This window comes from Protopterus annectens, chromosome 17.part0 (assembly GCF_019279795.1).
Source record: "Protopterus annectens isolate FY-2018-M chromosome 17.part0, PAN1.0, whole genome shotgun sequence".
Taxonomy (NCBI): Eukaryota; Metazoa; Chordata; order Ceratodontiformes; family Protopteridae; genus Protopterus; species Protopterus annectens.
The window spans coordinates 109,942,275-109,967,367 of NC_056751.1; the positions used below are offsets into that span (position 1 = coordinate 109,942,275).

Sequence of the window (25,093 nt, forward strand, 5' to 3'; positions counted from 1 at the left end):
CCTACTAGGGTCATCTGACAGAGACTTTGCTCCCTCAGTGTAGGATACTTGATGCGACAGGCTGAGTCATATGGCTGGGGAAGAGACCTTTCTTGTTCAGGTAGACCAGAACAGACTCCAATCAAGATCTTACGGTTTCTGGTTTAAAGTCCCAACAGACCTAGCTAGCATGGTCATGCTCTAACTTGGGAAGTACACAAAGCTATCATGAAAATCTTTAAAGTTAACCTCTTACAAGCACATTTACTATGTTTGGCTGTAGAGGTCATAATGTACACGTTTGTGTGGGTGGAATGCCACGCATTAGTCTACACAAACTTACAAAAAGAAATATACAATACGTATCAAAAAGTCAAAGAAAGGTCATCGGGGGGGGGGTCCTTATCTGCTTGTTCTCTAGTCTGAATTCTAGGCTGATGAATTAAATGCACTGTTCTGGTGCACAAACAGCTAACATCGCAAGGTTGCAAGTAAGAACTGAGAATGGAAAGGGGCAACATCACCTTTATACCAGGTAAGCAAGGATGTCTGCAGTGTAACTGATGCAAGCCTAGCCTAGCTCTACGGAACTTTAGGATGGAGCACTAACCTTAACCCAAGTGATGGGTGTTCAATTAGTGGCCCCAGCACAGAATCAGTAAAGCAGGGAGGGGGAAGAAGTAAAGGGGCATGACGCACTCACCTCTCCTGAGGAAAAAAAAAGACAGCTGTAGACATTAAAAGAGCACAAATGAAAGTGTGATTTCCCTGGTTGAGACCTGGGAAAACTTCCTATGCTTGACAGAAGGGGGGAGAATTGCTTGCTGGCAACATCCCTTGCAGAAAGTACAGTTTTGTACCTACCATAAATGTAGATGTTAGCTGCAGTCATAACAGATGGGTTCTCCTGCTGTCAGGCGGGTCCTCGGTCGGCCGAATTCCAAAGTCTAGGTCCGGCGTCGGTTGTCGTCGCTTCTTCCCTGACGTCAGTGCCACAGGGGTATAAAAGAACCAGCCAACCCCATTTTCTTCAGTTTTTCTTGCCCCAGATGTCAGGTGCCCCCAGAAGGAAGGCAATACATAAAATTATGAAGTAATGCAATGCAATATAATCAAAAAACAGTAGTTGCAAGCAAATACACCATAAAAGAATACCCCTAGAGGGGAAGGAGGGAGGGAAACCTGGACTGCAGCTGTATTAGCACTCGAACATCTACATTTATGGTAGGTACAAAACTGTACTATGTTCATCGTGCATACAGCTGCAGTCATAACAGATGGGTAGAATCCCAAAGCTAAGAAAGGGGTGGTAGGCACTAGGTGGAACTAGGAGGAGCCAAAATGCCCTGCAAGACTGCAGTGGCAAAGCCTGCTCTAGATTTGGAGTATAATGGTAGGTTGTAGTGTTTGGAGAAGGTATGCACAGAACTCCAAGTGGCTGCTTCCAAAGTAGGAACTCCTCTGAGGAAGGCTGCAGAGGTGGCTGTGGCCCTGGTGGAATGAGTTCTAATGCCTGTAGGAACAGTTTTGCCATGAAATGAATAGCAAAAGCGTATGCAGTGGGCTATCCATTTTGAGATAGTCTGTTTGGAAATTGGCTTTCCTTGAGCTCCTACCACATAGGCCACAAAGAGCTGTTCTGATTTTTTGAAAGGTTTTGTTCTGTCCAAATAATAACGCAGTTGCCTGTGGATGTCCAAGGAATGTAGTAATCTCTCCCCTTTGTTTTGAGGATTGGGATAAAAAGTACGTAAATGTATGGCCTGATTTAAAGATACCCTGGATACCACTTTAGGCATAAAGGACGGGTTGGTTCGTAAGGAAACTCTGTCCTGATGGAAGATAAAAGGCTGGACAGCCATGAGAGCCTGTAGTTCTGAAACTCTACGAGCTGAAGTGATAGCCAGAAGGAAAGCTGTTTTCCAGGACAAATATTGCAAATCTGATGAGGCAGCTGGCTCAAAAGGAGGAAAAGTAAATTTTTCCAGAATGAAATTAAGATCCCAAGCCGGTATTGGTTGTTTCCTTGGAGGTCTTAAATTCTTAGCCCCTCTGAGGAACTGTCTTAAAAGAGGGTGAGAGAATAAAGGAGGATCAGTGTTGCATTCTGCAGAAATGGCTGAGGCATGGATTTTGATGGAGAACGAAAGTCCACTGCTTAGCAGTTCAGCCAAATATTGTAGTATTTGAGGTAAATTCAGTTTTCCAGGGTTCTGGCCCTTTTTCTCATTACAGACACAAAAACGTTTCCATTTTGCGGAGTAAGCTTTTCTAGTTGATGGCCTTCTGGCCTCCAAAATGACATCCTGCACCTCCTTGGAGAGTAGGGCCTGCTGTGATGCTAAGGAATCTTCCATGCGGCTAGATTGAGTGTTTTTAGCTGACTGTGAAGAGTTTTGAAGCTGTGCTGAATCAGAAGAGGCATTAGAGGCAGGGTCCATGGAGGGGAATACGTCAGGCTCCTCAGGAGTGGGTACCAGTGTTGCCTTGGCCAGTCCGGAGCAATGAGGATCATCTTTGGTCTGTCTGCTCTGGTCTTCAATCGGACTTTGGGCAGCAGAGGAAGAGGTGGGAAAGCATAAACTGTCATTGATGTCCAACTGAAAGAGAGAGCGTCCACTCTCCAGGCCTTTGGATGGAAGGTCCTCGAGCAGAATTTTGTCAATTGATGATTTTTGTGGGAGGCAAAGAGATCTATGTCTGGCCTTCCCCATTCTTGGATTATTTCTGTAAAAACTTTTGGATGCAACATCCATTCGTGTGGATCTGTCATATTCCTCCTTAGGTTGTCTGCCAGCGTGTTTTCCTTGCCTGGCAAGTACTGTGCTTGTAGTTCCATTTGTAAGTCCATGGCCATGTTCCAAAGTGATATGGCCAGTCTGCATAAGTGATAGGAATGTGTTCCTCCCTGCTTGTTCATGTACCACATAACTGTGGTGTTGTCCGTTCTTATCAATAGTTGACCTGGTTGTAGAAGGTCCTTGAAAGCTATAATAGCATTTATTACTGCTAGCATTTCTTTTTGATTGATGTGAAGGTGCTTTTCTTTTTGGGACCATTTGCCCTGAATACACCGGTCTGTCATGTGCGCCCCCCAGGCGTAGTCCGAGGCGTCTGTTGTGATGACTTGATTTGCTTGAGGCTTGCTGAATGGAAGACCTGTGTTTGTTTGACATGCTTGAGCCCAACACAGAAATTCCTTTTGCAGACATGGAAGTAGTGGTACTATTGTTTCCAAACTGTGGCTGTGTTGAGACCATATGTTTTTTAGGTACCACTGTAGTTTTCTCATATGCAGCTTTGCACATGGGATTAGTAAGATGTCATGAATCCCAGAGCCTGCAGGATTTTCCTTGCAGTCAGCCTGGTGCAATTTGCCAGTGTTCTGAAATATTGAATTAGTTGCCCCTGCTTCTCTGGCGTGAGGTAGGCCATCTGGGTGTTTGTGTCCAAATTGGCACCCAGGAAAATTATATTCCGAGAGGGTATTAGCCTTGATTTCTCTTTGTTGACTGTGTATCCCAGAGAGTTTAATAACATTATTACATAAGCCAGATGTTTCAGAAGAATGTGCTTGCTGTCTGCTTGGATCAGGCAGTCGTCCAAATAAGGGTATATTTGTATCCCTTGAAGTCTGTAGTAGGCAATTACTGATGCCAGGCATTTCGTGAATACTCTGGGCGCAGTAGATAAGCCAAAGGGCAATGCAGAGAATTGATAATGGGTTGAACCTGCAAGAAATCTGAGGTATCTTCTGCAATTTTGCTAATTGGGACATGCAGGTATGCCTCCTTGAGGTCCAATGTTACCAGCCAAGACTCCTTGCCCAGCATGGGAAGAAGTTGCTGTAGAGTGAGCATCTTGAATTTTGGTGCAGTAGGAATGTGTTTAGGATGGAAAGATCCAAAATAGGTCTCCAATCTTTTCCCTTCCTTGGCACCAGAAATAGCCTGGAATAAAAACCTTGACCTTGTTTGTGTGTAGGTACCTCTTGAATAGCTTTCATGTTTATAAGATCTGAAATTTGCTTTTGTGCCTCTGCCCTTTGATTGTGTGGCAGTTTTGGCATGCCTCTCATTTTGGAAGGGTATGAAAATGGAATTTGTAGCCTCTGTTTATAATGTCCAGGATCCATTTGTCCTTTGTGACAACATGCCAATTTTTGAGAATAGTGCCAGCTTTCCTCCTAAGGGGGCTGCCATTTGAGACCTGGTTGGCCTGCAAAGGGAAAAGTCATTGGGTTTGCTTTCTGAAAGATTGTGAGTTGTCCTCACCACCTCTTTGTGTAGGAGCTTGCCATTGTCTGCCTCTGTACGATCCTTGTGATTGTCCTCTGCCCCTCGGGCGCCTGTATCTGCCTCTCTGGGGTCTGTCTGTGGCAGGAAAGGACCAGTTTTTGGAAGGCCAATTTCTACTAAAACGTGGGGGTTGAACCTGCAGAATTTCTTTCACAGTTTGCATTGATTTAGCTTTTTCCTCCATTTTCCGTAATACTTCCTCAGCATTTGCCCCAAATAGTACATCCTTTTGAAGAGGGGCGTCTAGTAATTTAGCTTTGACATGATCAGGCAAGGTTTGTTCCTTGAGCCAAGCATGCCTGCGTATGACTGAGCCTGTAACAGCAGCTCTACATGAGGCCTCTAGAGCATCAAAACCACATTGTAAGGTATGTTTACCCACTTGTTCTGCACTATGCATCAAATCCTGCAACTCCTTCAAGTCTGGTTGTTCAGGTTGTTACATTTTACTTTTCAATTGAGATAACAGAAACTGTTGGTATTTTAGCATATGAAACTGACAGTTTAAGGCCCTCATGGTTAAAGTAGCCGAGGTATATACCTTTTTTCCCCACCTTTCTAAGGATCTGGAATCTCTCTTGGAAGGCAATGGATTTTTGGCAATGGAAGCCTCAACTCCCTTGGGCCCCTGTGAGATGGTTTCTAGGTCAGCAGCATGACTTTTGTAAAGAAATTGGTGTGAGTCAGGAACCCTGTAGTACCTGTCAGGCTTAACTGGAGCTGGAGGTAAAGAGTCCGGGTTAAGGCAGGCCTCCGAGTAAACATCATCTAGGATGTCCAAGACAGGAGGTATAGCCAGAGGCCTGTGCTGGGGTAACAAAAGAAATTCCCTGAGCCTTTTCTTGGAATCTGAATAATCCTGGCCTTCCCAGTGGAAGTGTTCCCTTAAGGTATGCAAAGTTTCCCCAAATGAGTAATCCTCAGGGGGGGATACAGAAGGAATAGACTCCTCTGCATCAGAGTCTTCAAAAGGGGAGTAAGACTGTTCCTGATCATCAGAGTGTTCTGAAATAACGGAGCCCTGATCAGAGGAGGGGGAATCTTCCTCCACTCTGGGCCTTTTGTCCGAAGGTGGCTGAGAACCTCTGATTAGAGTAATTAAATCCTCAGCCATTTTAAGCATCTGTTTCTTAGGCATGGGGCCTGGAGATGGGCCCTGTGTAACTGGTCTCTTAGGGTGCATGGTTGCTTTAGACTTGGTGAAAGCCTTGATGGAGAAAGAAGAGGAAGGTCTGAAGACACCTTGAGTGGAGGTGGACCTGTCCACATTCTGTGTTTCAACGCCAAGAGTGGCTTCGGTATCTGTAGTCGGGGTGTGGGCCAAGGAGCCTGCGACCTCGGGTACAGGAGACACCGCCAAAGATGTGTTGTCTGTAATCAGGGGCTGCGTAGGTGCCTCGCTGAGAACCGGACCATGTGTAGTCGGCTTTGGCGTGGTGTCGGTAGAGGCCGCGGACCTAGAGTGTCGGCCCTTGTCTTTGCGTTTTTTAAACAAAACCAGTGTCGGAGTATCCGACTACATGGTATAGTTAAATGCTTTCCCAAAAAATGCTGGGCGAACTCCGCCCGACGCTTAATAGTGCGTTTGTTGAAAGTAGCACAACAGTGACAGACCGAGACGTCGTGGTCTGGGCCTAAACAAGGTATACAGAGGGAATGGAAATCCTTATGCGGTATTTGCTTCCCACAAGAAATACAATTATTAACTTTGTCTGACATCGGTCTGAGGCAAGAAAAGTTTCCCCAACGGGGTACTTAGCTTTTAAGAAGACTTCGGTTTCCAAATTTTTCGTAATCTCAGTAGCTGGCCGACCGGCACCTGCGAACTGCTTCTGCTTCGGGCACCGCGCGGCAAGAAAGACTGAAGAAAATGGCGTCGGCTGGTTCTTTTATATCCCTGTCGCACTGACATCAGGGAAGAAGCGACAACAACCGACGCCGGACCTAGACTTTGGAATTCGGCCGACCGAGGACCCGCCTGACAGCAGCAGAACCCATCTGTTATGACTGCAGCTGTATGCACGATGAACATCATAGGGATGGCAAGCGGTCAGCTCAGCTCACATCCCCAATTCCACTCCGTAGCTGAGCATCTGCTGGGACTGAACCACACTTGATGGCTGCCTTAATGACGACTCCTCTCAGACAGCTCTCAATCTCAGTAAGTAGGGAACAATGGGTCAATTGGTTGAAAAGTAAATGATCTGCAGGCAATAGGGAAAAAGAGAAGCAAAAGGTGGGGACCCATCTGACTCACCAAGGTCTGTATCGGATGTGGTGGACTCCTCTGGGGAATCTAAATGCTTCCTCTTGCAAGGTCTCTTACAATGGACCTCTTCAGAAGGGTATGCTGGAGAGGTTTTGCAAGAGAGGGGTTCACCCAATGGGGCATCCTGAGACCCAGGGTCTCCGCATCTCTGTGGATGCAGTGGTGCTAAGACAGACACCGGGTGCCTTTGGGGGAAGAATGTCCAGACCTGAGTGTGGACCTCTCTGTGTAGAGGGCATTCTCCTCATCACCTCAAATGAGGAAGCCCCCCGCCCCTGATCCTAGTAAACTCCTGGCTCTGAAACGGAAGGCATCCCCGGAACCATGGGGGGTTGGCTGCGAGGCAGATGCAAGGAGCCGAGCTCACCTGTGCCGAACCCCCAAGTGGCAAGTTCAGATCATACAACTGTCCGATCCAACTCTTCTCCACGGACCTGACTAGAGAGAGTTGGCACCTAGACTCCTCGAGTTCAGACAGAACCAAGGACATTGGAGCAGCAGTTGGGTCTGAAGATCCTGGGATAGGTTTCTGCTCCGACAGTTCCACTATGACCAGTTCTAGACATTCTGTCTCTGAAATCCGGGATCGGATTGCAGCAGGAATTTATGGTGAAAGGGAAGGCTTGATCGGTTCCGAAGCCCTGTGTGTTGGATCTGACATTTTTGCAGGCGCTGGCGTCTTCAAAAGCCTTCACACCATGTGATCTACATAGTCATCAGAGAGGCTTCCTGGAGGATGGAGTGGATGGAGCAGGAGATCTGAAACTCTGTAGTAAGAGAGACCTTAAGAATGGAGATACTGGTTCCAATTCCGGGGACTGGCTCAGTACCTGAAAACCCAAAGGGTCCAAAACTGAATGAGTTGGGGCAGAAGGCTTCTCAGGGCCCGGCAGTCTTTGGGTCTGAAGATTAAATTTTGTTGGCTCCGAGTGAGCCTGTGAGGAAAAACAGCTTTTCTCCAATGTGTCTGACTTAGAAGAGGGGGAATGACCCGACTTTGTAGGACCCTGACCTTCTTCAATAGCTTCTGAAAAATGTGCCCTCAATAAGCCTCTGAAAATCAATTTATTCTTCCTCTCCAACAGTACCCTATGACTAAAGGAGTGGCATATGGCACAAGACTACTGAAGGTGTACAGCTCCGAGACAGTACACGCAAACTATGTCGGTCGGTAACGGACATTTTTTGGCTGCACTTAGTACATTTCTTGAAACCAGAGGGTTTACTATCCTTAGGCGGCTTAGTAGACATCTCAGAACATAGCAACAAGAAAGCTAATCAACTACAACATAGTACTATAATTTTTTTTTTTGGAACAAACAAGCACAAATGGAGAAACAAGGAAAAGGCCTTCTAACTTGAATGGACAATGCTAGCCCTCAAATTTAAACAAGCGTGCCTAATAATTTAAAGGTGAAAACTTATGGTCAAAAGGGATCTCTAATTTAAACAAGCCTGAAAGTTAAAGGAAAGGTAGCCCTCTAACTAAAACAGGCTTAAGAGAGTAAAGTTTAAGCCGGGACTGGGTGCAAGAAAATGCCTTGAAGAGAAAGAAAGAATGACGGCAAACAGCAAAAAAACAGTAGAAGCGAACATCCTAGAACTATTCAATAAACACTAGCTATAAACAGTAATAATTAAGGAACAATTATCCAAATAATGAAAAGGAAAATTCAACTTAGCCGGAGCCGGTATGGAAGCACCTGATCTTGTTTAGCAGCAAACGAGATCTGGGAAGCTTTCCTAGGGCATGATGGGATAGGATTACAGCCACGAGCTAATGGAAGACAGAGTTTTTGTTTAAGGCCAAGTTGTAACAAAGGAATGGTTCCGACCACAACTACTTCAGAATGAAGGTGAGACAGGACAGCATCACATCTTTAGTTATGCCCCTGATACAATACGAAGTTGCAGTTATGCCAAAACATAGCACTTTGCCAAAATGCATGCAGTCGCCTTGCGTTATTTTTGCTTAAAGTGCCTTTTTTCTCTTTCGTTTTGTCGTATTACATTGGTTTTGCTCGTTTAAGCCCTTTTTATGCCCAACATACTTTTTCTTGTGCTAGTTTTACTCTAAACATGCCCAGTTTTGCTTTGAACACACTGTTTACTTCAAACATGCCTGTATCATCTTTAAACATACTCGTTTTACTTTACTGTTAATCGTTTCAACAAATAACTTATTTTAAACATTTTTTGTAGCCAAAAAGCTTTTCGTGCCTTCCACTTGCTCAATAATGCGGTTTGTGCCCTTGTAATGCCCATCTCTTATCAAATAAACAGTTTGTGCTAGATCTCATTACGTTCGATTCTTTTCTGGGTCTTTGTGCTCATTTCTCTTGGTTTTACCTTCACTGTCATCTCTGCACTTCATGGCTCTGGATTTTATTCTCTTTGATCCCATCCGTTTCTGACACCATGTTACTCTCCTACTTCAGACACACTAGAAGAGTCTTAATGGGTTTTGTTCAAGCAGCTTTATTCTATACAAACACATCACTATAAAGGTTTATTGACTAACTTGAGTAACTTGTATACAAAGTAACACATGCGATCATGCATGCTCTCACTGTGGCTGCTCTTACAAAATGGCACTAGGGAGTGCACGTCTAATTTGCATGTGCACGTACAGCCTTGATATGCTTCTTAAAGATACAGCACACACTCTTTGCAATATGATCGACACATACTATGTATTTAAGCTTATTAAAAACACTAACCATCCAACCCAATACCATATTCATGGGTGACTAATTACCCCACTATTAACTGGGAATCATATACGACAACAAACGTACATGCACAGAGATTCCTGGATTTTGTCAACACAAACTCCCTGGACCAGAAAGTCAATACACCAACTAGGGGTGCAACCATACTGGATGTGGTCCTCACTAACATGTGAGTGCTACACACCCCCCTACTGTAATTCCTTCCCTGGTAAGGTCAGGCCACAAAATGGTCTCCTTTGAAGTAAACATAAAACCTGGACCCCAGCTAAATGTGGAATATTCAGGAACTAAGGCTAACCTCCTGCTACTAAGTGAGAACCTAGCAAAATTTTATGCCCCCATAAACCCTGGGAACACTAGTGCCTATGCAGAACTGTTCACAGAAACCCTACACAAGCATGTTAACAGCTGCATACACACAGCTGTACCCACCAGGAAGTACAAAACTCAAAATCAAGCAACACTGGTGGAATAACAACATCAATGGGCTGTAAAGCAGGAGAAGGAAAATCATGGCAAAATTCAGGAGGTACAGCACCCTGTAGGATAAAAGCACACTCAAACATCATAGTACTACCTCTGCCCTATTATCCTTCACTAACACTATTAATAACCGCAACAATAATCACACCTCGTCTGCCCTCTTCCTAGACCTTTCCAAGGCCTTTGACATGATGGACCATCAACTTATGATTTCAACCCTGCAGAATCTCAGACTACATCCCAGTGCCCTTCTATGGTTTAAATCCTATTTCAATGACAGTCAACAAGTAGTCATCTGGCAGAATAAGCTCTCAGATCTCTTACCCAATACTAACGGAGTTCCACACGGCTCTGATCTTCCTACCATCATACCAAACACTAGCTGTATCCAGTATGCTGATGATTCCACTTTAATCTGCTCAGCTACATCTCCAGATAATCTAAAAAGGGATACCCAGGCTACTTTTACTGTGATAGAAAACTGGCTATCCAAACGTCGCTTACTACTAAATCCCCAAAAAACCAAAATGCTCATATTTCCACCAACCCAAAGGTCCATACCCTTCTCCTTTACCATTCAAGCTAATGATGGGACAGTCATCTCCCCTGACCCCAGTACCAAATTGCTAGGTATCACTATAGATAATTACTTAAAATTTGACCTCCATGTAGGCCAGACAATCAAAACCATTAACAAAAAACTCTGTTCACTCTACAGAGTAAAAACCTTCCTCATCCCCCATAGCTAAAATAGCCACTGCACGCTCGCACCTACTATCCACCCTCCTATATGCTTCCCCACTTCTAAAAAATGTAAGTAAATCTGAACTTAACTTACAGCCTGCTATAATCACATCACTAGGTTTGCTACGGGTTCTCCTTTCAGAACTCATCACTGCATTAACCTCAAACAACTTGGATGGTTGGAATTTCCCAATCTTGTCAAGTATAACCTGCTAATATTGGCTAATAAAATCCTAAGTAACCCAAATAACACTCCAGCCCTTAGTCACCACATCTTCCCCATAATAATTCAAGACTGCTCCGCTCATCCAATAAGCTACAAATACAAACAACTAAAATTAACAATGTGGCTGGCATGGCCCTATTTGCAAATTCTGTAAGTAGAACCTCGGACAAACTTCCAGACGCCATTACCATGTTCTCCTCCCCAGACCAATTCAAAGCCTCTATCAAACAACACCTGGAACAAAAATGGATATGCCACTGTGACAAACCTGACTAACTTTAAATAATGCATGCAATTTTACTTATCTAATTTGTGTTTTCCTTTTTGTAATCTAATACCACCCTCAAAAATTGGAAATTTGTCAGAATGTACTTCTATTTTCCTTTTCTTAACTACAATATTACCTAAAAATTTTATGTATAATCAATGTTTTTTTACTAGACTGCTATTATTCTTGTATTCTGTTGGAGCTTATCTCCGCAGGCCTCCGCTGAAAATGGACTTGGTTCCAGTCGGACTTTCCCGGTCAACAAATGTAAAATAAATAAAATAAAACTAAACTCAGGGGACAAAAAGTCTACCACAGCCAAATTTGAGGTAAGTTTATCCTCCCAGGCCAAGGACAACCACAAAGCATTATTTAGCTACATCCGCAACCTCAAAGGCAATAAACCTTCTGCATAACAGCATCCTTTGTGAAATCATCCATCCCTGGTAGCTATCATATTGACAACACACCCCTTAGAGTTGACCCAGTAGTCAGGGGACTCAGGGACACACAGATGGCAATCTAGCCTTTGAGTCTCATGTATCTACAGTGGTGAGGAAATCAATCTATGTTGCGTAACTTAAACAAAGGTATGGCATCCAAATCCAAGGAAGGCATTGTTCCACTGTATTTGGCATTCATCCGACCTATCATTGAGTACAATGCCCTCCTCTGGTAAGTACCTAACCAGACATATCCAACAACTGGAACGTCCACAGAGGTTCCTCACTAACAGAATACAATAAGTAAAATGTCCCATGCAGACCACATCAAGGCCCTATCCCTGTATTCTGTCTCCTACAGGCTTTTGAAGGGAGATCTATGCCTGGCATACAGGGCATTGTCAGACACCACTCTGATGGACCTCCTGCATATCTACAAAACAAACAGTGCCAGAATTATTTACGTATTTATTTTATTTATTTCCAGTTTGAGGACCACTGGGGCTCAAGGAGCCCATTTTTAGTGGAGGCCAGGGGAGAAAAGCTCCATAATACATTGTAATATTATTTTTTGCTTATTTTTACTTAGTAAAACTTAGTAAAGTATAACCATAAAATAGAGAAACATACATACACACTTGATTAGAGACAAACTGTACAGAGGTTAGTTGCACAGAGGAAGCAGATCATGTGTGCAAGGTTATAAAATAATTGTAAGTCTGAACATAGTTATAAAAACGAACATTTGTAAATACAGTTTTTCCATAAAAGGGGTGAATAAAGGTGGAAAGTGCATTTGAAATGTACAGATTTAGGATATTAACGTATACAGAGAGGTAGTTGTGAAATAGAAAAGTGGAGTGCATACATTACAGTTTAGGATACGGAAGAGTTGTTCTTTGTTAAACAGCATCAAAAATTAGGAGTTGACAGTAGAGAGAATCAATCCCAGATAGGGAGAGAGAAAACAGATAGTAAACTATTTACAATATATACGATGTTAAATTACATTATACTCCGAATGAGGCTGCTGTTTTAGGTAATCAATATGGAGTAGATTAACTTGTAGTAGAGTCATTAGCAGGTTAGGTGGGTAGAGTGCAACTGCATTTCCAATTTTGGGCGAGGTGGGAATTGAGCTGGGTTTTGAAGTGTTTAAATTACCCACTCTAAAGACTTAAACCTTGCTTGTGATATAAATAGGCCCTGCTGGAGATACAGGTATGCATCTCAGAGACTACCCAGTCTATGAAACGAGCTCCCCATCCATGTGAAGCAGCGTATCTCCCTAACCCAATTCAAGTGCAACTTGGACAACGGGATGGGAAACTGTAAATTCATCCTTGGTTTGGCCCCCATGTCTCTAATGGACACAGGTAATCTGTAAATGGTTCATCTCCAAGGTCCACGCCTACACTTATATCAAGGGTTTCAGAACTTGTCAGAAATTTGGTATGCATGGCTAGGCTTAAAAAGGCCCCTGTGGTCATTAGCCTAGTAAACACCTATGAACCCAAGTCAGAGCAAAACTGACCACTGCCGAAACTCCGAGGTGTAGTGACAACTCCAAAAACCTTGGAGTTGACTTAATACCTTGGGGCTGACTGGGCAGAATCTACTCTGAAAGCTTTCCTGTTCCAAGTGAACTGAAGACATCAGAGCAAGCCACAGATCAGAGGATAAAGGTATCCCTGGATCCAAAGCCAACTGGCCCGGGCGACTCGGATCGACGGGCTCCGACACCTTGAAGGGAGTCAGAGGGGGAAGTGATAAAGGAGTAGTGGATGTACGCATCTCCTGACCCAATGGGCTAAGAGCTGAAAGGGGAACTAGCTGGCTCTGCTTCAAAAGGATCCTTCTCACTAACCTCTCCCAATCTTCTGTAATCCTTGTGGAACAGTGAGTGGATAATCCTGAAGGAGAGTTAGGTCTTTCACAAAAAGAGGATGGGACCCTGGATAACACTGGGTCCCACTGAGGGTGAGCATATGGTCCTGGGTAAATTTTCCACATTTATAATTCTTTTAGTCAGATCCGAGGGGGGTCTGATCCGATGCATCTTTAACATTTAGTAATTTTCAGATCCAAAGAGACGGTCTGAAGACTGTTCGTTACTATGCTTCTGATCCAAAGTTTTTTTATCTTTTCTTTTTCTGATTCAAGGGATCCAGAAAAGATCTCAAACTACTTCTCCGATGCCTTAGAAGAGGTTGTTGAGGTGCTCGGAGACATCCGAGACATTTTTGCTGGCTTTTGAGTAGCTTAAGGTAGTGCCTCACTGAAGGAGGATAGTAGTAGTCCTTGTGAAATAAGCTTGTTCTTGCATTTAGCCAGGGACCTCTAGTTGAAAGCATGACAGAACAGCTTTCTTGAAGATGGAAAGGCCCAAGACAATACACACAAAGTGTAAGCGAGTCAGAAAGAGTAATTTTCTGACCGCATTTACTAAACTTTTTAAAGACCACTGGGCTTTTCTCCTTTTCTGACATCCTGAAAAAAACAGACAGATATTAGAAACCCAACCATAAGGTCAAGTACAAGACAGACAATACAGAAAAACTGTTAACTATTAATTGAAATCAACAGTAAGCAAGAAAAAAAATGTAAAGATATGATTTTTAACGAAAAGGGAGAAGAAAAAAGTAAAACTACCTACAAAGGTAGCTAAGAGGTACGACGAGTCTAAAACAGCAAAAGGGTAAAAGGGAGACAAATTACTAACAATAGCAATTTATAGAGTATTCTCGTACATGACAGAAAAGATAAAAGAATTAAACTGAAAAAACACCTCTTAATCCTTAAAACTCGGAGAGTCTATAACCATGGTTTTGCTATGAGACGGCAAATGAGATCCGAGTAAGGGGTTGGTGCATGCTGGGTAAGTGAGAAACTCGAGATTTCTAAGTTGCCAAGAGCTTTTGCAACAGCCAAATTGGATCCAACGGACTAGATCCAAACCCATCAGTTCAGGACAAAATGAAAATTGACATTAGATCCCATACTTACCTGTAAACTATTGTGACAAGTAGTTATTATAACTATATTCATGTGCTGCTGGTTATCTGTCAAAAAGATAATCATTATTTACACACTGCTGGGTAGCAAGCTGTATGGCACACGTCTTCTATGAGACTGCTTAGGCCTACCACCGGTGAAAAATGCATTAAATTGGTGTACTTCACATTTGGCTTGATTTTAATGCAACAAGTGACCTGAAGTATCGGACTTTTTTTTAAGTCAGCTCTCCCTGGACAGTATGTCTGCATAGGTCTATAAATAGTGTGTGTGAAGGGCAGTCACAGTAGACAAACAGTCATTGGAAGGCACTGGTTCGGGGGGGGGGTCAGACAGAGAATGAAAGGTAGGTGTGTGTGTGTGTGTGTGTGTGTGTGTGTGTGTGCAGTGAAAGACTCAGCTCTGCAAGTGGCCTGTCTGTACTGCAGTCTGCCTGTCGCAGATGGAAGACCACAACAGGACAACAATGCATATTCCCTTTATGCTCCTGGTGCCAGGCTGCACTCTAAACTAGTTAATAAAGCAGACGTCTGTGCACTTTACTTCTACTACTTTGGTTGGCAATGGATCCAAACCCCATCAATGCCAGTCCAGCATCAAATTTGGGTTCAACAGTATCGCATCACTTCCACAGGACAAACACGCTGAACATATCTGCCAGCATCAAACTGGGTTCAGTGGCATCACACCACCTCCACAGGATGCAGACATGCTGGAGATACCTGTCAAGTATCTGATTGACCAACAGTTACCCTCAGACGGAATCAAGCAGTTGTGGGTGACGTTTACTTTCCTTCTAAATTAAACAGCAATCTAAAGCAAATAAATATTAATTTCTGGCAGCTGCTCAGCCAAATGTTACAAAAGCTACAGCAGTTCATAAGCCACAAAAAAACACTACCCAAGAACCCAATTTTTGGTTGGACAATGAGTTGGCATTTACTAAGATTTTCTCAGGTCCTGCTTATTTAGAAAGTCAAAAATGATCATACTAAGACACAGAATCTGTATTAAAATGACAGACTTTTGGAACATCAAGTCATCAGGTTATGAAAATCTCCATTACCTGCAACTAGATATTAACATTATACTGAAAGGATATTAAATCTCTAGGAGCTCTGTGTTCAAGTGTAAGATGTGCTGCAAAGTCATCTGTGACGTGATTAGGGTCTCCTCCAGGTAATGCTGCACATATTGGACAAATCTAAAACAAAAATTCAAGAATATTGTTAGATATAAAGCAGCAAAAGTCAGGTTATTAAACTTAGCTAACCAAAATCAGCACCATCAGTGCACTCATTAAATGCTCTAATAGTAGCATTTATCTTACAAATTCAACCACAACTTCCTTATTCAAACAAACCATCTGACATGACATCATACACAAGATGAGGCTTTGAACTAGAATGTCCTGCCAGAGGATAAAAGCCCAAACATGTTTTTACTGATCACATATGACCAACTGAAGAACCGTTCAACAAGACAAGTTCATGCAGCTTAGACATCAAACTTACACAGACAGAAAGGCAAATATCTTAATGACAGGCATTCGCCTTATAAGTTAACATAAAAAATGCTCTTGCATTACCAGTTGATCTACTCAAAGAACTTTCTTGATGCGCCCTTGCCAGGGTTCACAACCTTCAACTAAAATTCAAACACCTTGGCAGATCCCATTCTCAGGAATATCTGCACACCCATTCTAATTCATAGGACACAAACTCTACACCTGAGCCCTCTCACTTCACCCTAATCAACCACCAGGCTGAACCATCTTGCAAAAAAATAAATAGTAGTAGTGGTAATAGTACAACTATATGCTCCCCCATCTCACAAAACTCTCAAATGAGGAAGGTACAAGAAGACAACACTCCAAAACAGGTGTGTGATGAAAGGTTATATCTCGCCCACAGAAAAGTCCTGTTAAAGGTCATCTAACAGGTAAGACTTACTTCTACTACCAAGGATAGTCCTTGATGGGGTACATTTGCTGGTTTTAATATCAAAATGTAAGCCATCAAATGGCCCTCACAAAAGCAGAGTAACCAAATATCACAACCCTGACTCCTACACCTGCAGTAAATAGTCACAATCAATGAAGGTATGTGCCAAAGATTAAATGGCTGCAGAACAAATGTCTTAAATGGAACATTTTCAAAGCAATTACTGAAGCCACATGCCTACTGAGATGAGCTACAACCATAACACTTGGCTGCATATAGTTCACGGTCTGAAGGCAAAAGATAACACACTTAGAAATCCAACTCCAAACTATATGTTTGACAAGTGCAAGCCCCTTTTCCAAAGCAAAGGGAATTTAAATAAGAGTTGTTTAAGGTTGCTTGCCATAACTGTAGAAATTTGAATACATCATCCCTGCAGTGAAATTTCTTATCCACTGGGATTAGCCACAGGCAGAAACCAGTTTCAACTTCAAGGGAAACTAGACAACACGTGTTGAGGTGCTTGCCCTCTCTCACATGAGAAATTATCAGTATGAATCTAGGCTATCCTTTACTGGAGGAAGAGCAAGTGCTCTTTGCTGGGGCATGCCCATGAAAGGTATGCATCTGAGCTGCATCTCAGAGTATTCAGACTTGCTCTTACTTCATTTTATGAACTGTGGACACCAAAGGAAAACCCCCTGGTGGTGAGGCAGAGAGCAAGCTCTCCTTGGTGTCAGATTTAAGTCAGACACAGAAGTGAATCGGCCCACATAAGCCAGCTCGTCTGTCTCAGTGTCGCAACTCCTCCACCTCTTTTTCTTAGAAGGTAGAGGCCTAATACCTGGTATTTCTATGCCAGCTGTTTGGACATGAGGACACGGAGTGCTAAGTCAACTGTTAGGTTACTTGAAAGTGGATGGGGTTGAGGCTACACTTGACCTAAGCTGTGATAAAGCTAGTAGGCACTGTTCTGGTCTTAACTGATTCAGGTCAGTGACTCAGGTGAACCTCGAGCCTCTAAATGAGGTTGGGTGACCAAGATCTTTATGTACTTCCCAAGGAAATTACACCCAAAGCAACAGCAAAGAGGTTCCATCATCACCCTCGGAAATAATGTGAGCTTTTGACAAGGAGCCCAGGGGCAAGGTCTCAGCGCTGACAGACACACTGTTGCCTTTCAACTATAGGAAATGTATACAGCCAAAGCATGGTGGCCTCCAGAGTGACTGCACTAAAGGCCTCAGCAAAAGTCTATGAGTAGAGGCCTGCTGAAGTCCCTCAGTGTATTCAGAACAACCAGACCTAGGGAACCTAACAGCATCCAATGAATTATCCTCTGTATCCCAATGTAAATTTGCATCTGAGGTAAGATACATGGGACTTTGCAAATACCACAGAGGTACAGAACCAAAAGTGTACCCATGTCAGACAGAGCAGCAGAGTAACGGAAGAATGGAAAAGTGCAAGGAGGAGGAAGGAATACAACAGTGATCAGTTTTGGACATCTACTGTTATGGGAAGTTCTTGCACAACTGTACTATGTACTGACTTAAAATCACTGTTGCAGTATTCCAAACAGATGGGGGAGTCAAAAGTTTGAGAGAACAAACGGGAGGATGGCTGAGAATGGTGAGAATTGCCCAAGAGGCCAGAAAGGGCTAAACTGGCAAAGGAATTACTGCTCTAGTGTTGAGTGAAAGTGTGCACAAAAGACTAAGTAGAAGCTTATCAGATGCCTCTGGAATATACCGTTGCAGAAAGCACCAGAAGAGATTACTGTTCTAGTACAGCATGCCTTTGGAAGGAGGGCAAAGATTTATGTTAAGTGCAGCAAAAAGAAAGGACTTTGAGATCTAGCGTACAATAGTTTGCTTGGATGCTGACTTGCCCAACTTAAGAGTCCACAAGAGACAAATACTTGGTCTGACTTGCAAATAGAGTTTGTCTTGTCCAAATAAAAAATAAGTTATGTACTTACCATAACGTTCCATGTGAGTTGTTTATCTCGTCTTTATTCTCACTGATGGGTTTGGAGCCGATCCTCGGCTCCGACAAGGCCGATAGCAAAGCTCAAGGTTTGCCAGTAGCTCGAGACCAAGCCCCTTATTCCACAATGTACTGCTGGAATTACCTCAGATCTTGTTTGCTGCGAATAAAAAAATATATATCCTTTTATTTATTTCTACAAAGAAGCACTTCCCGAAGGGGAAGAAGAAATATTGAATAACCAGGATAGTATTAGCCTCCAAGTCAACTGTCAGCCAGGAGGGGGAAGGATGGAGGGACGTGAGAATAAAGGCGAGATAAACAACTCGCATGGAACGTTATGGTAAGTACATAACTTCTTTATGTGAAGTTGTTAAATCTCGCCGTTTATTCTCACTGATGGGTAGCGTCCCTAGCACCCTCAATCTTGGGTGGCTCATGGAAGTACGTTCTTCAGTACCGTGGAACCAAAGGAAGACCTGTCCCTGGAAGCCTTATCTACTTTGTAATGCGTGATAAAGGTATGAGGCTTACACCAAGTGGCTGTAAGCACAAATATTGTCAAGGGGCAATTTAGCTTGAAAGGCAGAAGACGTAGAAACGGCTCTGGCAGAATGAGCCTTAGGTTTGTGTCAATGGCATGCTCACATTCGCATAAACAAAAGGATATACAATCTGATAGCCATTTAGATAAAGTTGTTTTAGCCACTGGATTACCTTTTCTGGCTTCTGAGAAGGATACAAAAAGTTGATCTGATTTTCTAATATCCTTAGTTCTGTCAAGATAAAATCTGAGCGGTCTGTGTACATCAAGTTTGTGCAGCATGTATTCCAATTTGTTAGAGTGGTTGGGGAAAAAAAAAGACTGGCAGCTCAATGACCTGATTGATATTGGATTCAGAACAGACTTTAGGCAAAAATGAGGGGTTTGTTCTGAGAGAGACTATCAGCATGGAAAATCATGCAAGGTGGTCTGACAGATAATGTTTGAAGTTCTGACACTCTGCGGGCAGAAGTAATGGCCACTAGAAAAATAGTTTTCCAGGATAAATATTTGAGATCACAAGAAGATGCTTTTTCAAAAGGGGGAAGAATAATTTGAGACAGCATAAAGTTTAAATTCCAGGGAGAATAGGGAATTTTGACAGGAGGTCTCATGTGCAGAACAACTTTAAGAAAAGTTTTAGATAACTTATGGGCCATAACATTTGAGCCACCAAATCCAAGGTGGAAATTTGAGATGGCAGCTAACTGGACTAACTGTAGCAGCTACTGCCCCTTCCTTAAAAATCTTTAAGAATTCTAAAATGGATGATAGCGGAGCTCGGAAAGGGTCAATTTTCTGCATGTTGGCCCAAATTGAGAACCTTTTCTTTTCCGCTTACTGCCGTATAATTTCCTGCTGGATGGCTTGTGAGAAGACAAGAGAATTTGTCTTGTATCTTCTGAAATTGAATGAAGCCTGGCAATTAGGGGAAGTGGATTAGCCAGTCAGTTTCAGGAACTTCAGGGAAGGATGGAGGTCCCCTGACGGATACGTCAGAAGGTCCGGAACTGGGTCCATGATCCCTGGATCTTCCAACAGATGATGGTGGAGAAATGGGAACCAAATCTGATGAGGCCAGTAGGGGGCTATGAGGATAACAGTCCTTCCCAGCGAATTTGCTTTCTGTAAAAATCTGGGTATCGATGGGGAGGGTGGGAATGCATAAATGAGACTCGGGGGCCAATCGTGTAAGAGTGCATCTCTCGGGGGATGTATGTCCCGGAGGTGGTATTAGGGCAAAGTAGCTTCTGCATTTTGAATTGATGCGGCTGGCAAAGAGGTTGCAGCAAGGCTGGCCCCATCTGCGGAAAATCAACTCTGCAACCTGTTGTTTGAGAGACCACTCATGAGGGAGCAGTACCGCCCTGCTTAGCTCGTCTGCTATCGCGTTGGATTTCCCCGGGATGTGCACTGCTAACAGAAAACGATGGGATGACACAGCCCATTGTCAGACCCTGAGGGCTTCTCGACAAAGGGGGCAAGACTTGGTTCCACCTTGCCTGTTCAAGTACTAGACTACTGACATGCTGTCTGAACTGCAATAGTTTCTAGAGGAAGAGAGTCCTAAAAGTACTGCAATGCCAGAAGTACCGCTCTCAACTCTAGAATATTGATGTGCAGATGTGACTCTTGATCCGTCCATGTGCCTTGGGGGGGGACAAAAGGTCTTCCGATTGTGACATGGAGACGTCAACCACCACCGAAGGTCTCTCTTGCAAGAATCTGTGATAAGAATCATGTGGTGCATTGGTAGTTTCTGCTAAGACCACTGAGCAAAGAGGAGCCATTGAAGAATTCGCATATGCATCCTTGCGACTAGTATAGCCAGGATTGCTGCCATCATCAAACCTAGCACCTTCAAGACCTCTGCTGCTGTAGCTTTGCTCTTTGACACCTGTGAGCTGACATGTTGGCAGAGAAGTGAGACTCTTTCGATTGGAAGACGTAGAGTGGTAGATGAGGTATCTAACTCTGCTCCTATAAAAACGATATGCTGCGATGGCGATAAGGAGACTTTTCGAAGTTGAATGTAATGCCTAATTGATGGCAGAGTATCAGAGTGTATTGTGTTGCCTGAGTCAATTGATGCCTAGTGGTAGCGGTGAGGAGCCAATCGTCTAGGTATGGAAACATCTGGAATCCTAGACACCTCAGGTGAGCCGTGACCACTGCCATGCATTTGGTGAACACTCTGGGGGCTGTAGTGAGACCAAAGGGCAGGGCTCGAAACTGGTAATAGTTGACTCCCAACATAATATCGAAAAAAAACCCACACAATTCCTCCACTCCTTCACCAATGAAGCATACAAAATACAAATGGAGAACACCAACTGCTGCAAGTTAGAATTTTTTAATTCTGGTACCTCGGCCTTCGCCTTCTCCTGGAATACATTTTACATAACACTCCACCCATTTTTATACAAATTTTTAATTAAATAATTGATGCACCATCCCCCAATTGAATAATTAAATTCATTTTTTACTTACTACTTTAATGAAACAAATTTGGCATTTTTTTCCTTAAACAAAACTGTACAACATATTAACTGGAGAATAAATAACATTCAATTCATAAATACTTTTTTTTAAATAATGTATACATAAATATGAATATTATTATTAAAAATATATACATATTATTCATTTAATATGACCCTTACAAGCAATCCCTTTTCCCGAATGTTGGAAAATATTGGAAAATATTGGGAAATGTGTGGAAAAATTATTATTGGAAAATGTGTGGAAAAATTACATGGAAAAAATACATTACACCTCCATATTCATTCCATTAGGAAACATAGTTTTTAAATTAAGAATGAACCTTGACTCCATCAAAAGTAATTTCTCACGAAAAAGAGCCTCATTACCATAAACATTGGGTCTACCTAAAACACTGAAAACAAAACCATCTGGGACCCCCCCATGATTATCAAAAAAATGTTTTCCCACTGGGCTCTCTAGCCTCTTATGCCTTATATCTCCTAGGTGTTCCAAAATCCTTAATTTAACCCTTCGAGTGGTTTGTCCTATATACCAATTTTGTCTCTCACAGCCACATCCTATGATATACACAACCCCTGTTGAGTTGCAGTCATAAAATTCAGTGGCATTGTATTTGATCCCATTAATTTTGCAACCATCCAAGTTCCTAACCCACTTACACACTTTACATTTTCCGCACCTGAATGTTTCCTTTCTATCATCTTCACCCCCTCTACCATTTTTCCTGAAATTTAAGATTTCCCTGAGATTAAAATATCTCTTATATGAAAAGGTCACCCTTGACGGAAAAAGTTTTCCTATCTTCTCATCTTCATAAATGATTGGCCAAAATCTATCCACTAGTCCTTTCAAAATTTGAGAAAATTGGGAAAATCTGGTTACAAAAAATATTTTTTCATTTGGATCCTTGATCCCACTACAATTTTTATCATGGATTTCACAATTTCCAGAGTGCCCGATCCCCCTGAATCTAACCCTATTGCTGGACCTTCTCGTAATACCCAACTCATTCTCCACCCTTCTTCAATTATTTAATTAAAAATTTGTATAAAAATGGGTGGAGTGTTATGTAAAATGTATTCCAGGAGAAGGCGAAGGCCGAGGTACCAGAATTAAAAAATTCTAACTTGCAGCAGTTGGTGTTCTCCATTTGTATTTTGTATGCTTCAATAGTTGACTCCCAGCCAGAAACGCAGGTGATCTCTGGAGCGTTTGTTCATCTTTATGTGATAGCACGCGTCCTCAAGATCTATGGAGCACATCCAATCGCCTTTCCCTAGGAATGGAAGAATGGACTGAAGCGTGACCATTCGGAACTTCTCTTTCTTTACGAACTGGTTGAGTCTGCTGAGGTCCAAGATAGGTCTCCAGACCCCTGTTTTCTTTGGTACCAAAAAGAATCTTAAGTTCCGAATCCAACTTGGTCTGCTGGGACTAGTTGGAGGACTTTTTCTAGCAATCTGTGGACCTCTACGATTCTTGTTCCCTGACACTGGGTGGAACCATCTGGGATTCTGTTTACAGGAATGGGAGGGGTAGAGAACGGTATGAAATATCCTCTGGAAATGATGCTTTGTACCCATGTATCTGATGTTATGTTTAGCCAGGCTTCTGGGTACAAAGACAAACAACCCCTGCCTCCAGAGCCGAACAGCCGGGCCCCCTTTCAGGGGCACTGGTAGGGTTGACCAGAGAACTGACCCCTGTCACCCTGTTGCTGCAGACCCCCTCTGCCGCGGGGCGGCATCTTCCTTTATAACCCTCTCCTCTGCCTCTAGAGGGGGTTTCTCCACGTGTGTCCTGAAAGGCTCCCTGTGCTTTTGGGAACCACATTTTCCCTCCCCTAGGGCCCTTGGGGTACGGCCGAGTAGGGGTAGAAAAACGGACTCCAACGGCAGATAAGTTCTTGCCTTCCTGTTCACACCTGGTTGAAGTTTCCTTTACTTTAGGCCCAAACAGTGATGAGCCATCAAATGGGGTGTTGACAAAGGAAGACTTAAAGGGTTCCACAAAGGAACAGAGATGCATCCAGGATTGTCTTCGGAGAGCAATGCCTGAACTAGCGGCTCTACTCGAACCATCAGCTGCATAAGATATGAGACACGCATGGACGAGTTTACAACTGGGTTTAGGGTAGCGAGCTGTGCGTTGACTTTGTCGGCCACCCCTACAGCTACCATACCCTGGAGAGCATCTCCTAGCTCTTTCGGGAGATCTCTTTGTAGTCTCGTAAAATGGGTTAAGTAGTTCAGTGATCACAGAGAAAAAGTCGCTGAACTAAACATGCATTTCCCATACCTATCCATGATCCCAGAATCTCTGTTAGGAGGATGGATAGATGCGGATGTTTCAGACACTTCCTTTTGGTGACTGCGGCTACCACCATGGCATCAACAGGCACTCCCCTGGTCAGAAATGCCTTGTCCACTGGGGCAGACATGAATTTATTTGGCTTGTGAAAGACAAGTTCCATTGCCTCCGGTGACTCCCATGCCTTACGAGAGATCAGTTCCATTAGCTCGTCGCAAGGCGGAGACACCCAAGAAGTGGAAGGTTGAGACCCAAAAGCCTTCAAGAGCACATTCTCGTCCTCAGTAGGGGTCGTGGACTGCCAATCGCCCCTCTAAGGATCTCTAATATCTCTGCAAAGGAGATATCCTCAGAGGGGGATTGAGGGGACCCTTCTGACTCATCAGAGTCTGTGTCAGATGTCAAAGACTCCTGTGGGGAGTCTAAGTGCCTCCTCTTGCACAGTCTTTTCCTGGGCACCTCCTCAGTGTGGGGAATCTGAGGAGGTCTCAGAAGAGCAGGGGACGCCCTGTGGGGGTATTTGAAGGTTCAGGGTCTCTACACTTAGGGGGACCGGTAGATGAAGCAGACACAGGAGCTTGAGGGGAGAGGGAAGGCCGAACAGATGCCAACATTGTCTTTTGAGACTGGACTCTCCTCATAGCATCAAAGGAGCCATGGTTCCAATGAGGAGTAGACTGACCTGAAAGGACGGTCTGATCCTCCCGCACCGAAACCATGGGCTCCGGGCCCGAGGTAGGAGCCAAGCTCATCCAAGCCGAAGCCCCGAGAGGAAGAATCGGCACCGACAAATCTGTCCGACTATCCTCCCCAGACCCGATGGGAGAGCGTCGGCTCCTAGAGTCCTCTGTCGGCGCCGAGGACATCCGAGTAGATGGAGCCGATAACACCAGTGCGGGTATTGGCTGCAAGGGGTTCGACAATCATCGGTTTGGGTTACTTCGGCTCCAAGGGTCCAGTACGGCTCGGAGGAGTAGACAAATCCGGTTCAATTGTCTTCGGCACAGACAATCTGGTCTGGGCCAACAACTGAGCAAGTCCTGGTGCCTGTAAAAGCTTCTGCACTAGCCGATCCATGTCCAAATCTGTAAGGCTGACTGAAGACTTAGATGAATGCACCGAAGGTGCTGACTGGAGCAAAGGAGAAAAGGGAACCTCAGAGACCGGCTCCAATACTGGGAGCTGGCTCCGAATCAAAGGGACACTCGGTTTCGAGGCCTGTGGAACCGATGACCCTCCCTCTAAAGTTTTTGCCTTTTTTGCCACTTTGGGGTCCAAAGATTTTGTAGATTTGGAGGATTTGGAAGACATGCTAGTACCTTCATGGCTACTCAACACCTCAGAA

The 25,093-nt window shown here is 43.7% G+C and overlaps 1 protein-coding gene across 4 annotated transcripts in view; it reads right to left on the reverse strand.

The window, feature by feature from the left end:
- KCMF1 (potassium channel modulatory factor 1) overlaps positions 1-25,093 on the reverse strand; it is a 1,043,135-nt gene that overhangs the window by 395,030 nt on the left and 623,012 nt on the right. For all 4 annotated transcript variants that reach the window (XM_044059692.1, XM_044059694.1, XM_044059693.1 and 1 more), the window contains one exon: positions 15,560-15,661. In XM_044059692.1, the coding sequence (XP_043915627.1) occupies positions 15,560-15,661 (102 nt within the window). The remainder of the gene's footprint in view (positions 1-15,559; positions 15,662-25,093) is intronic.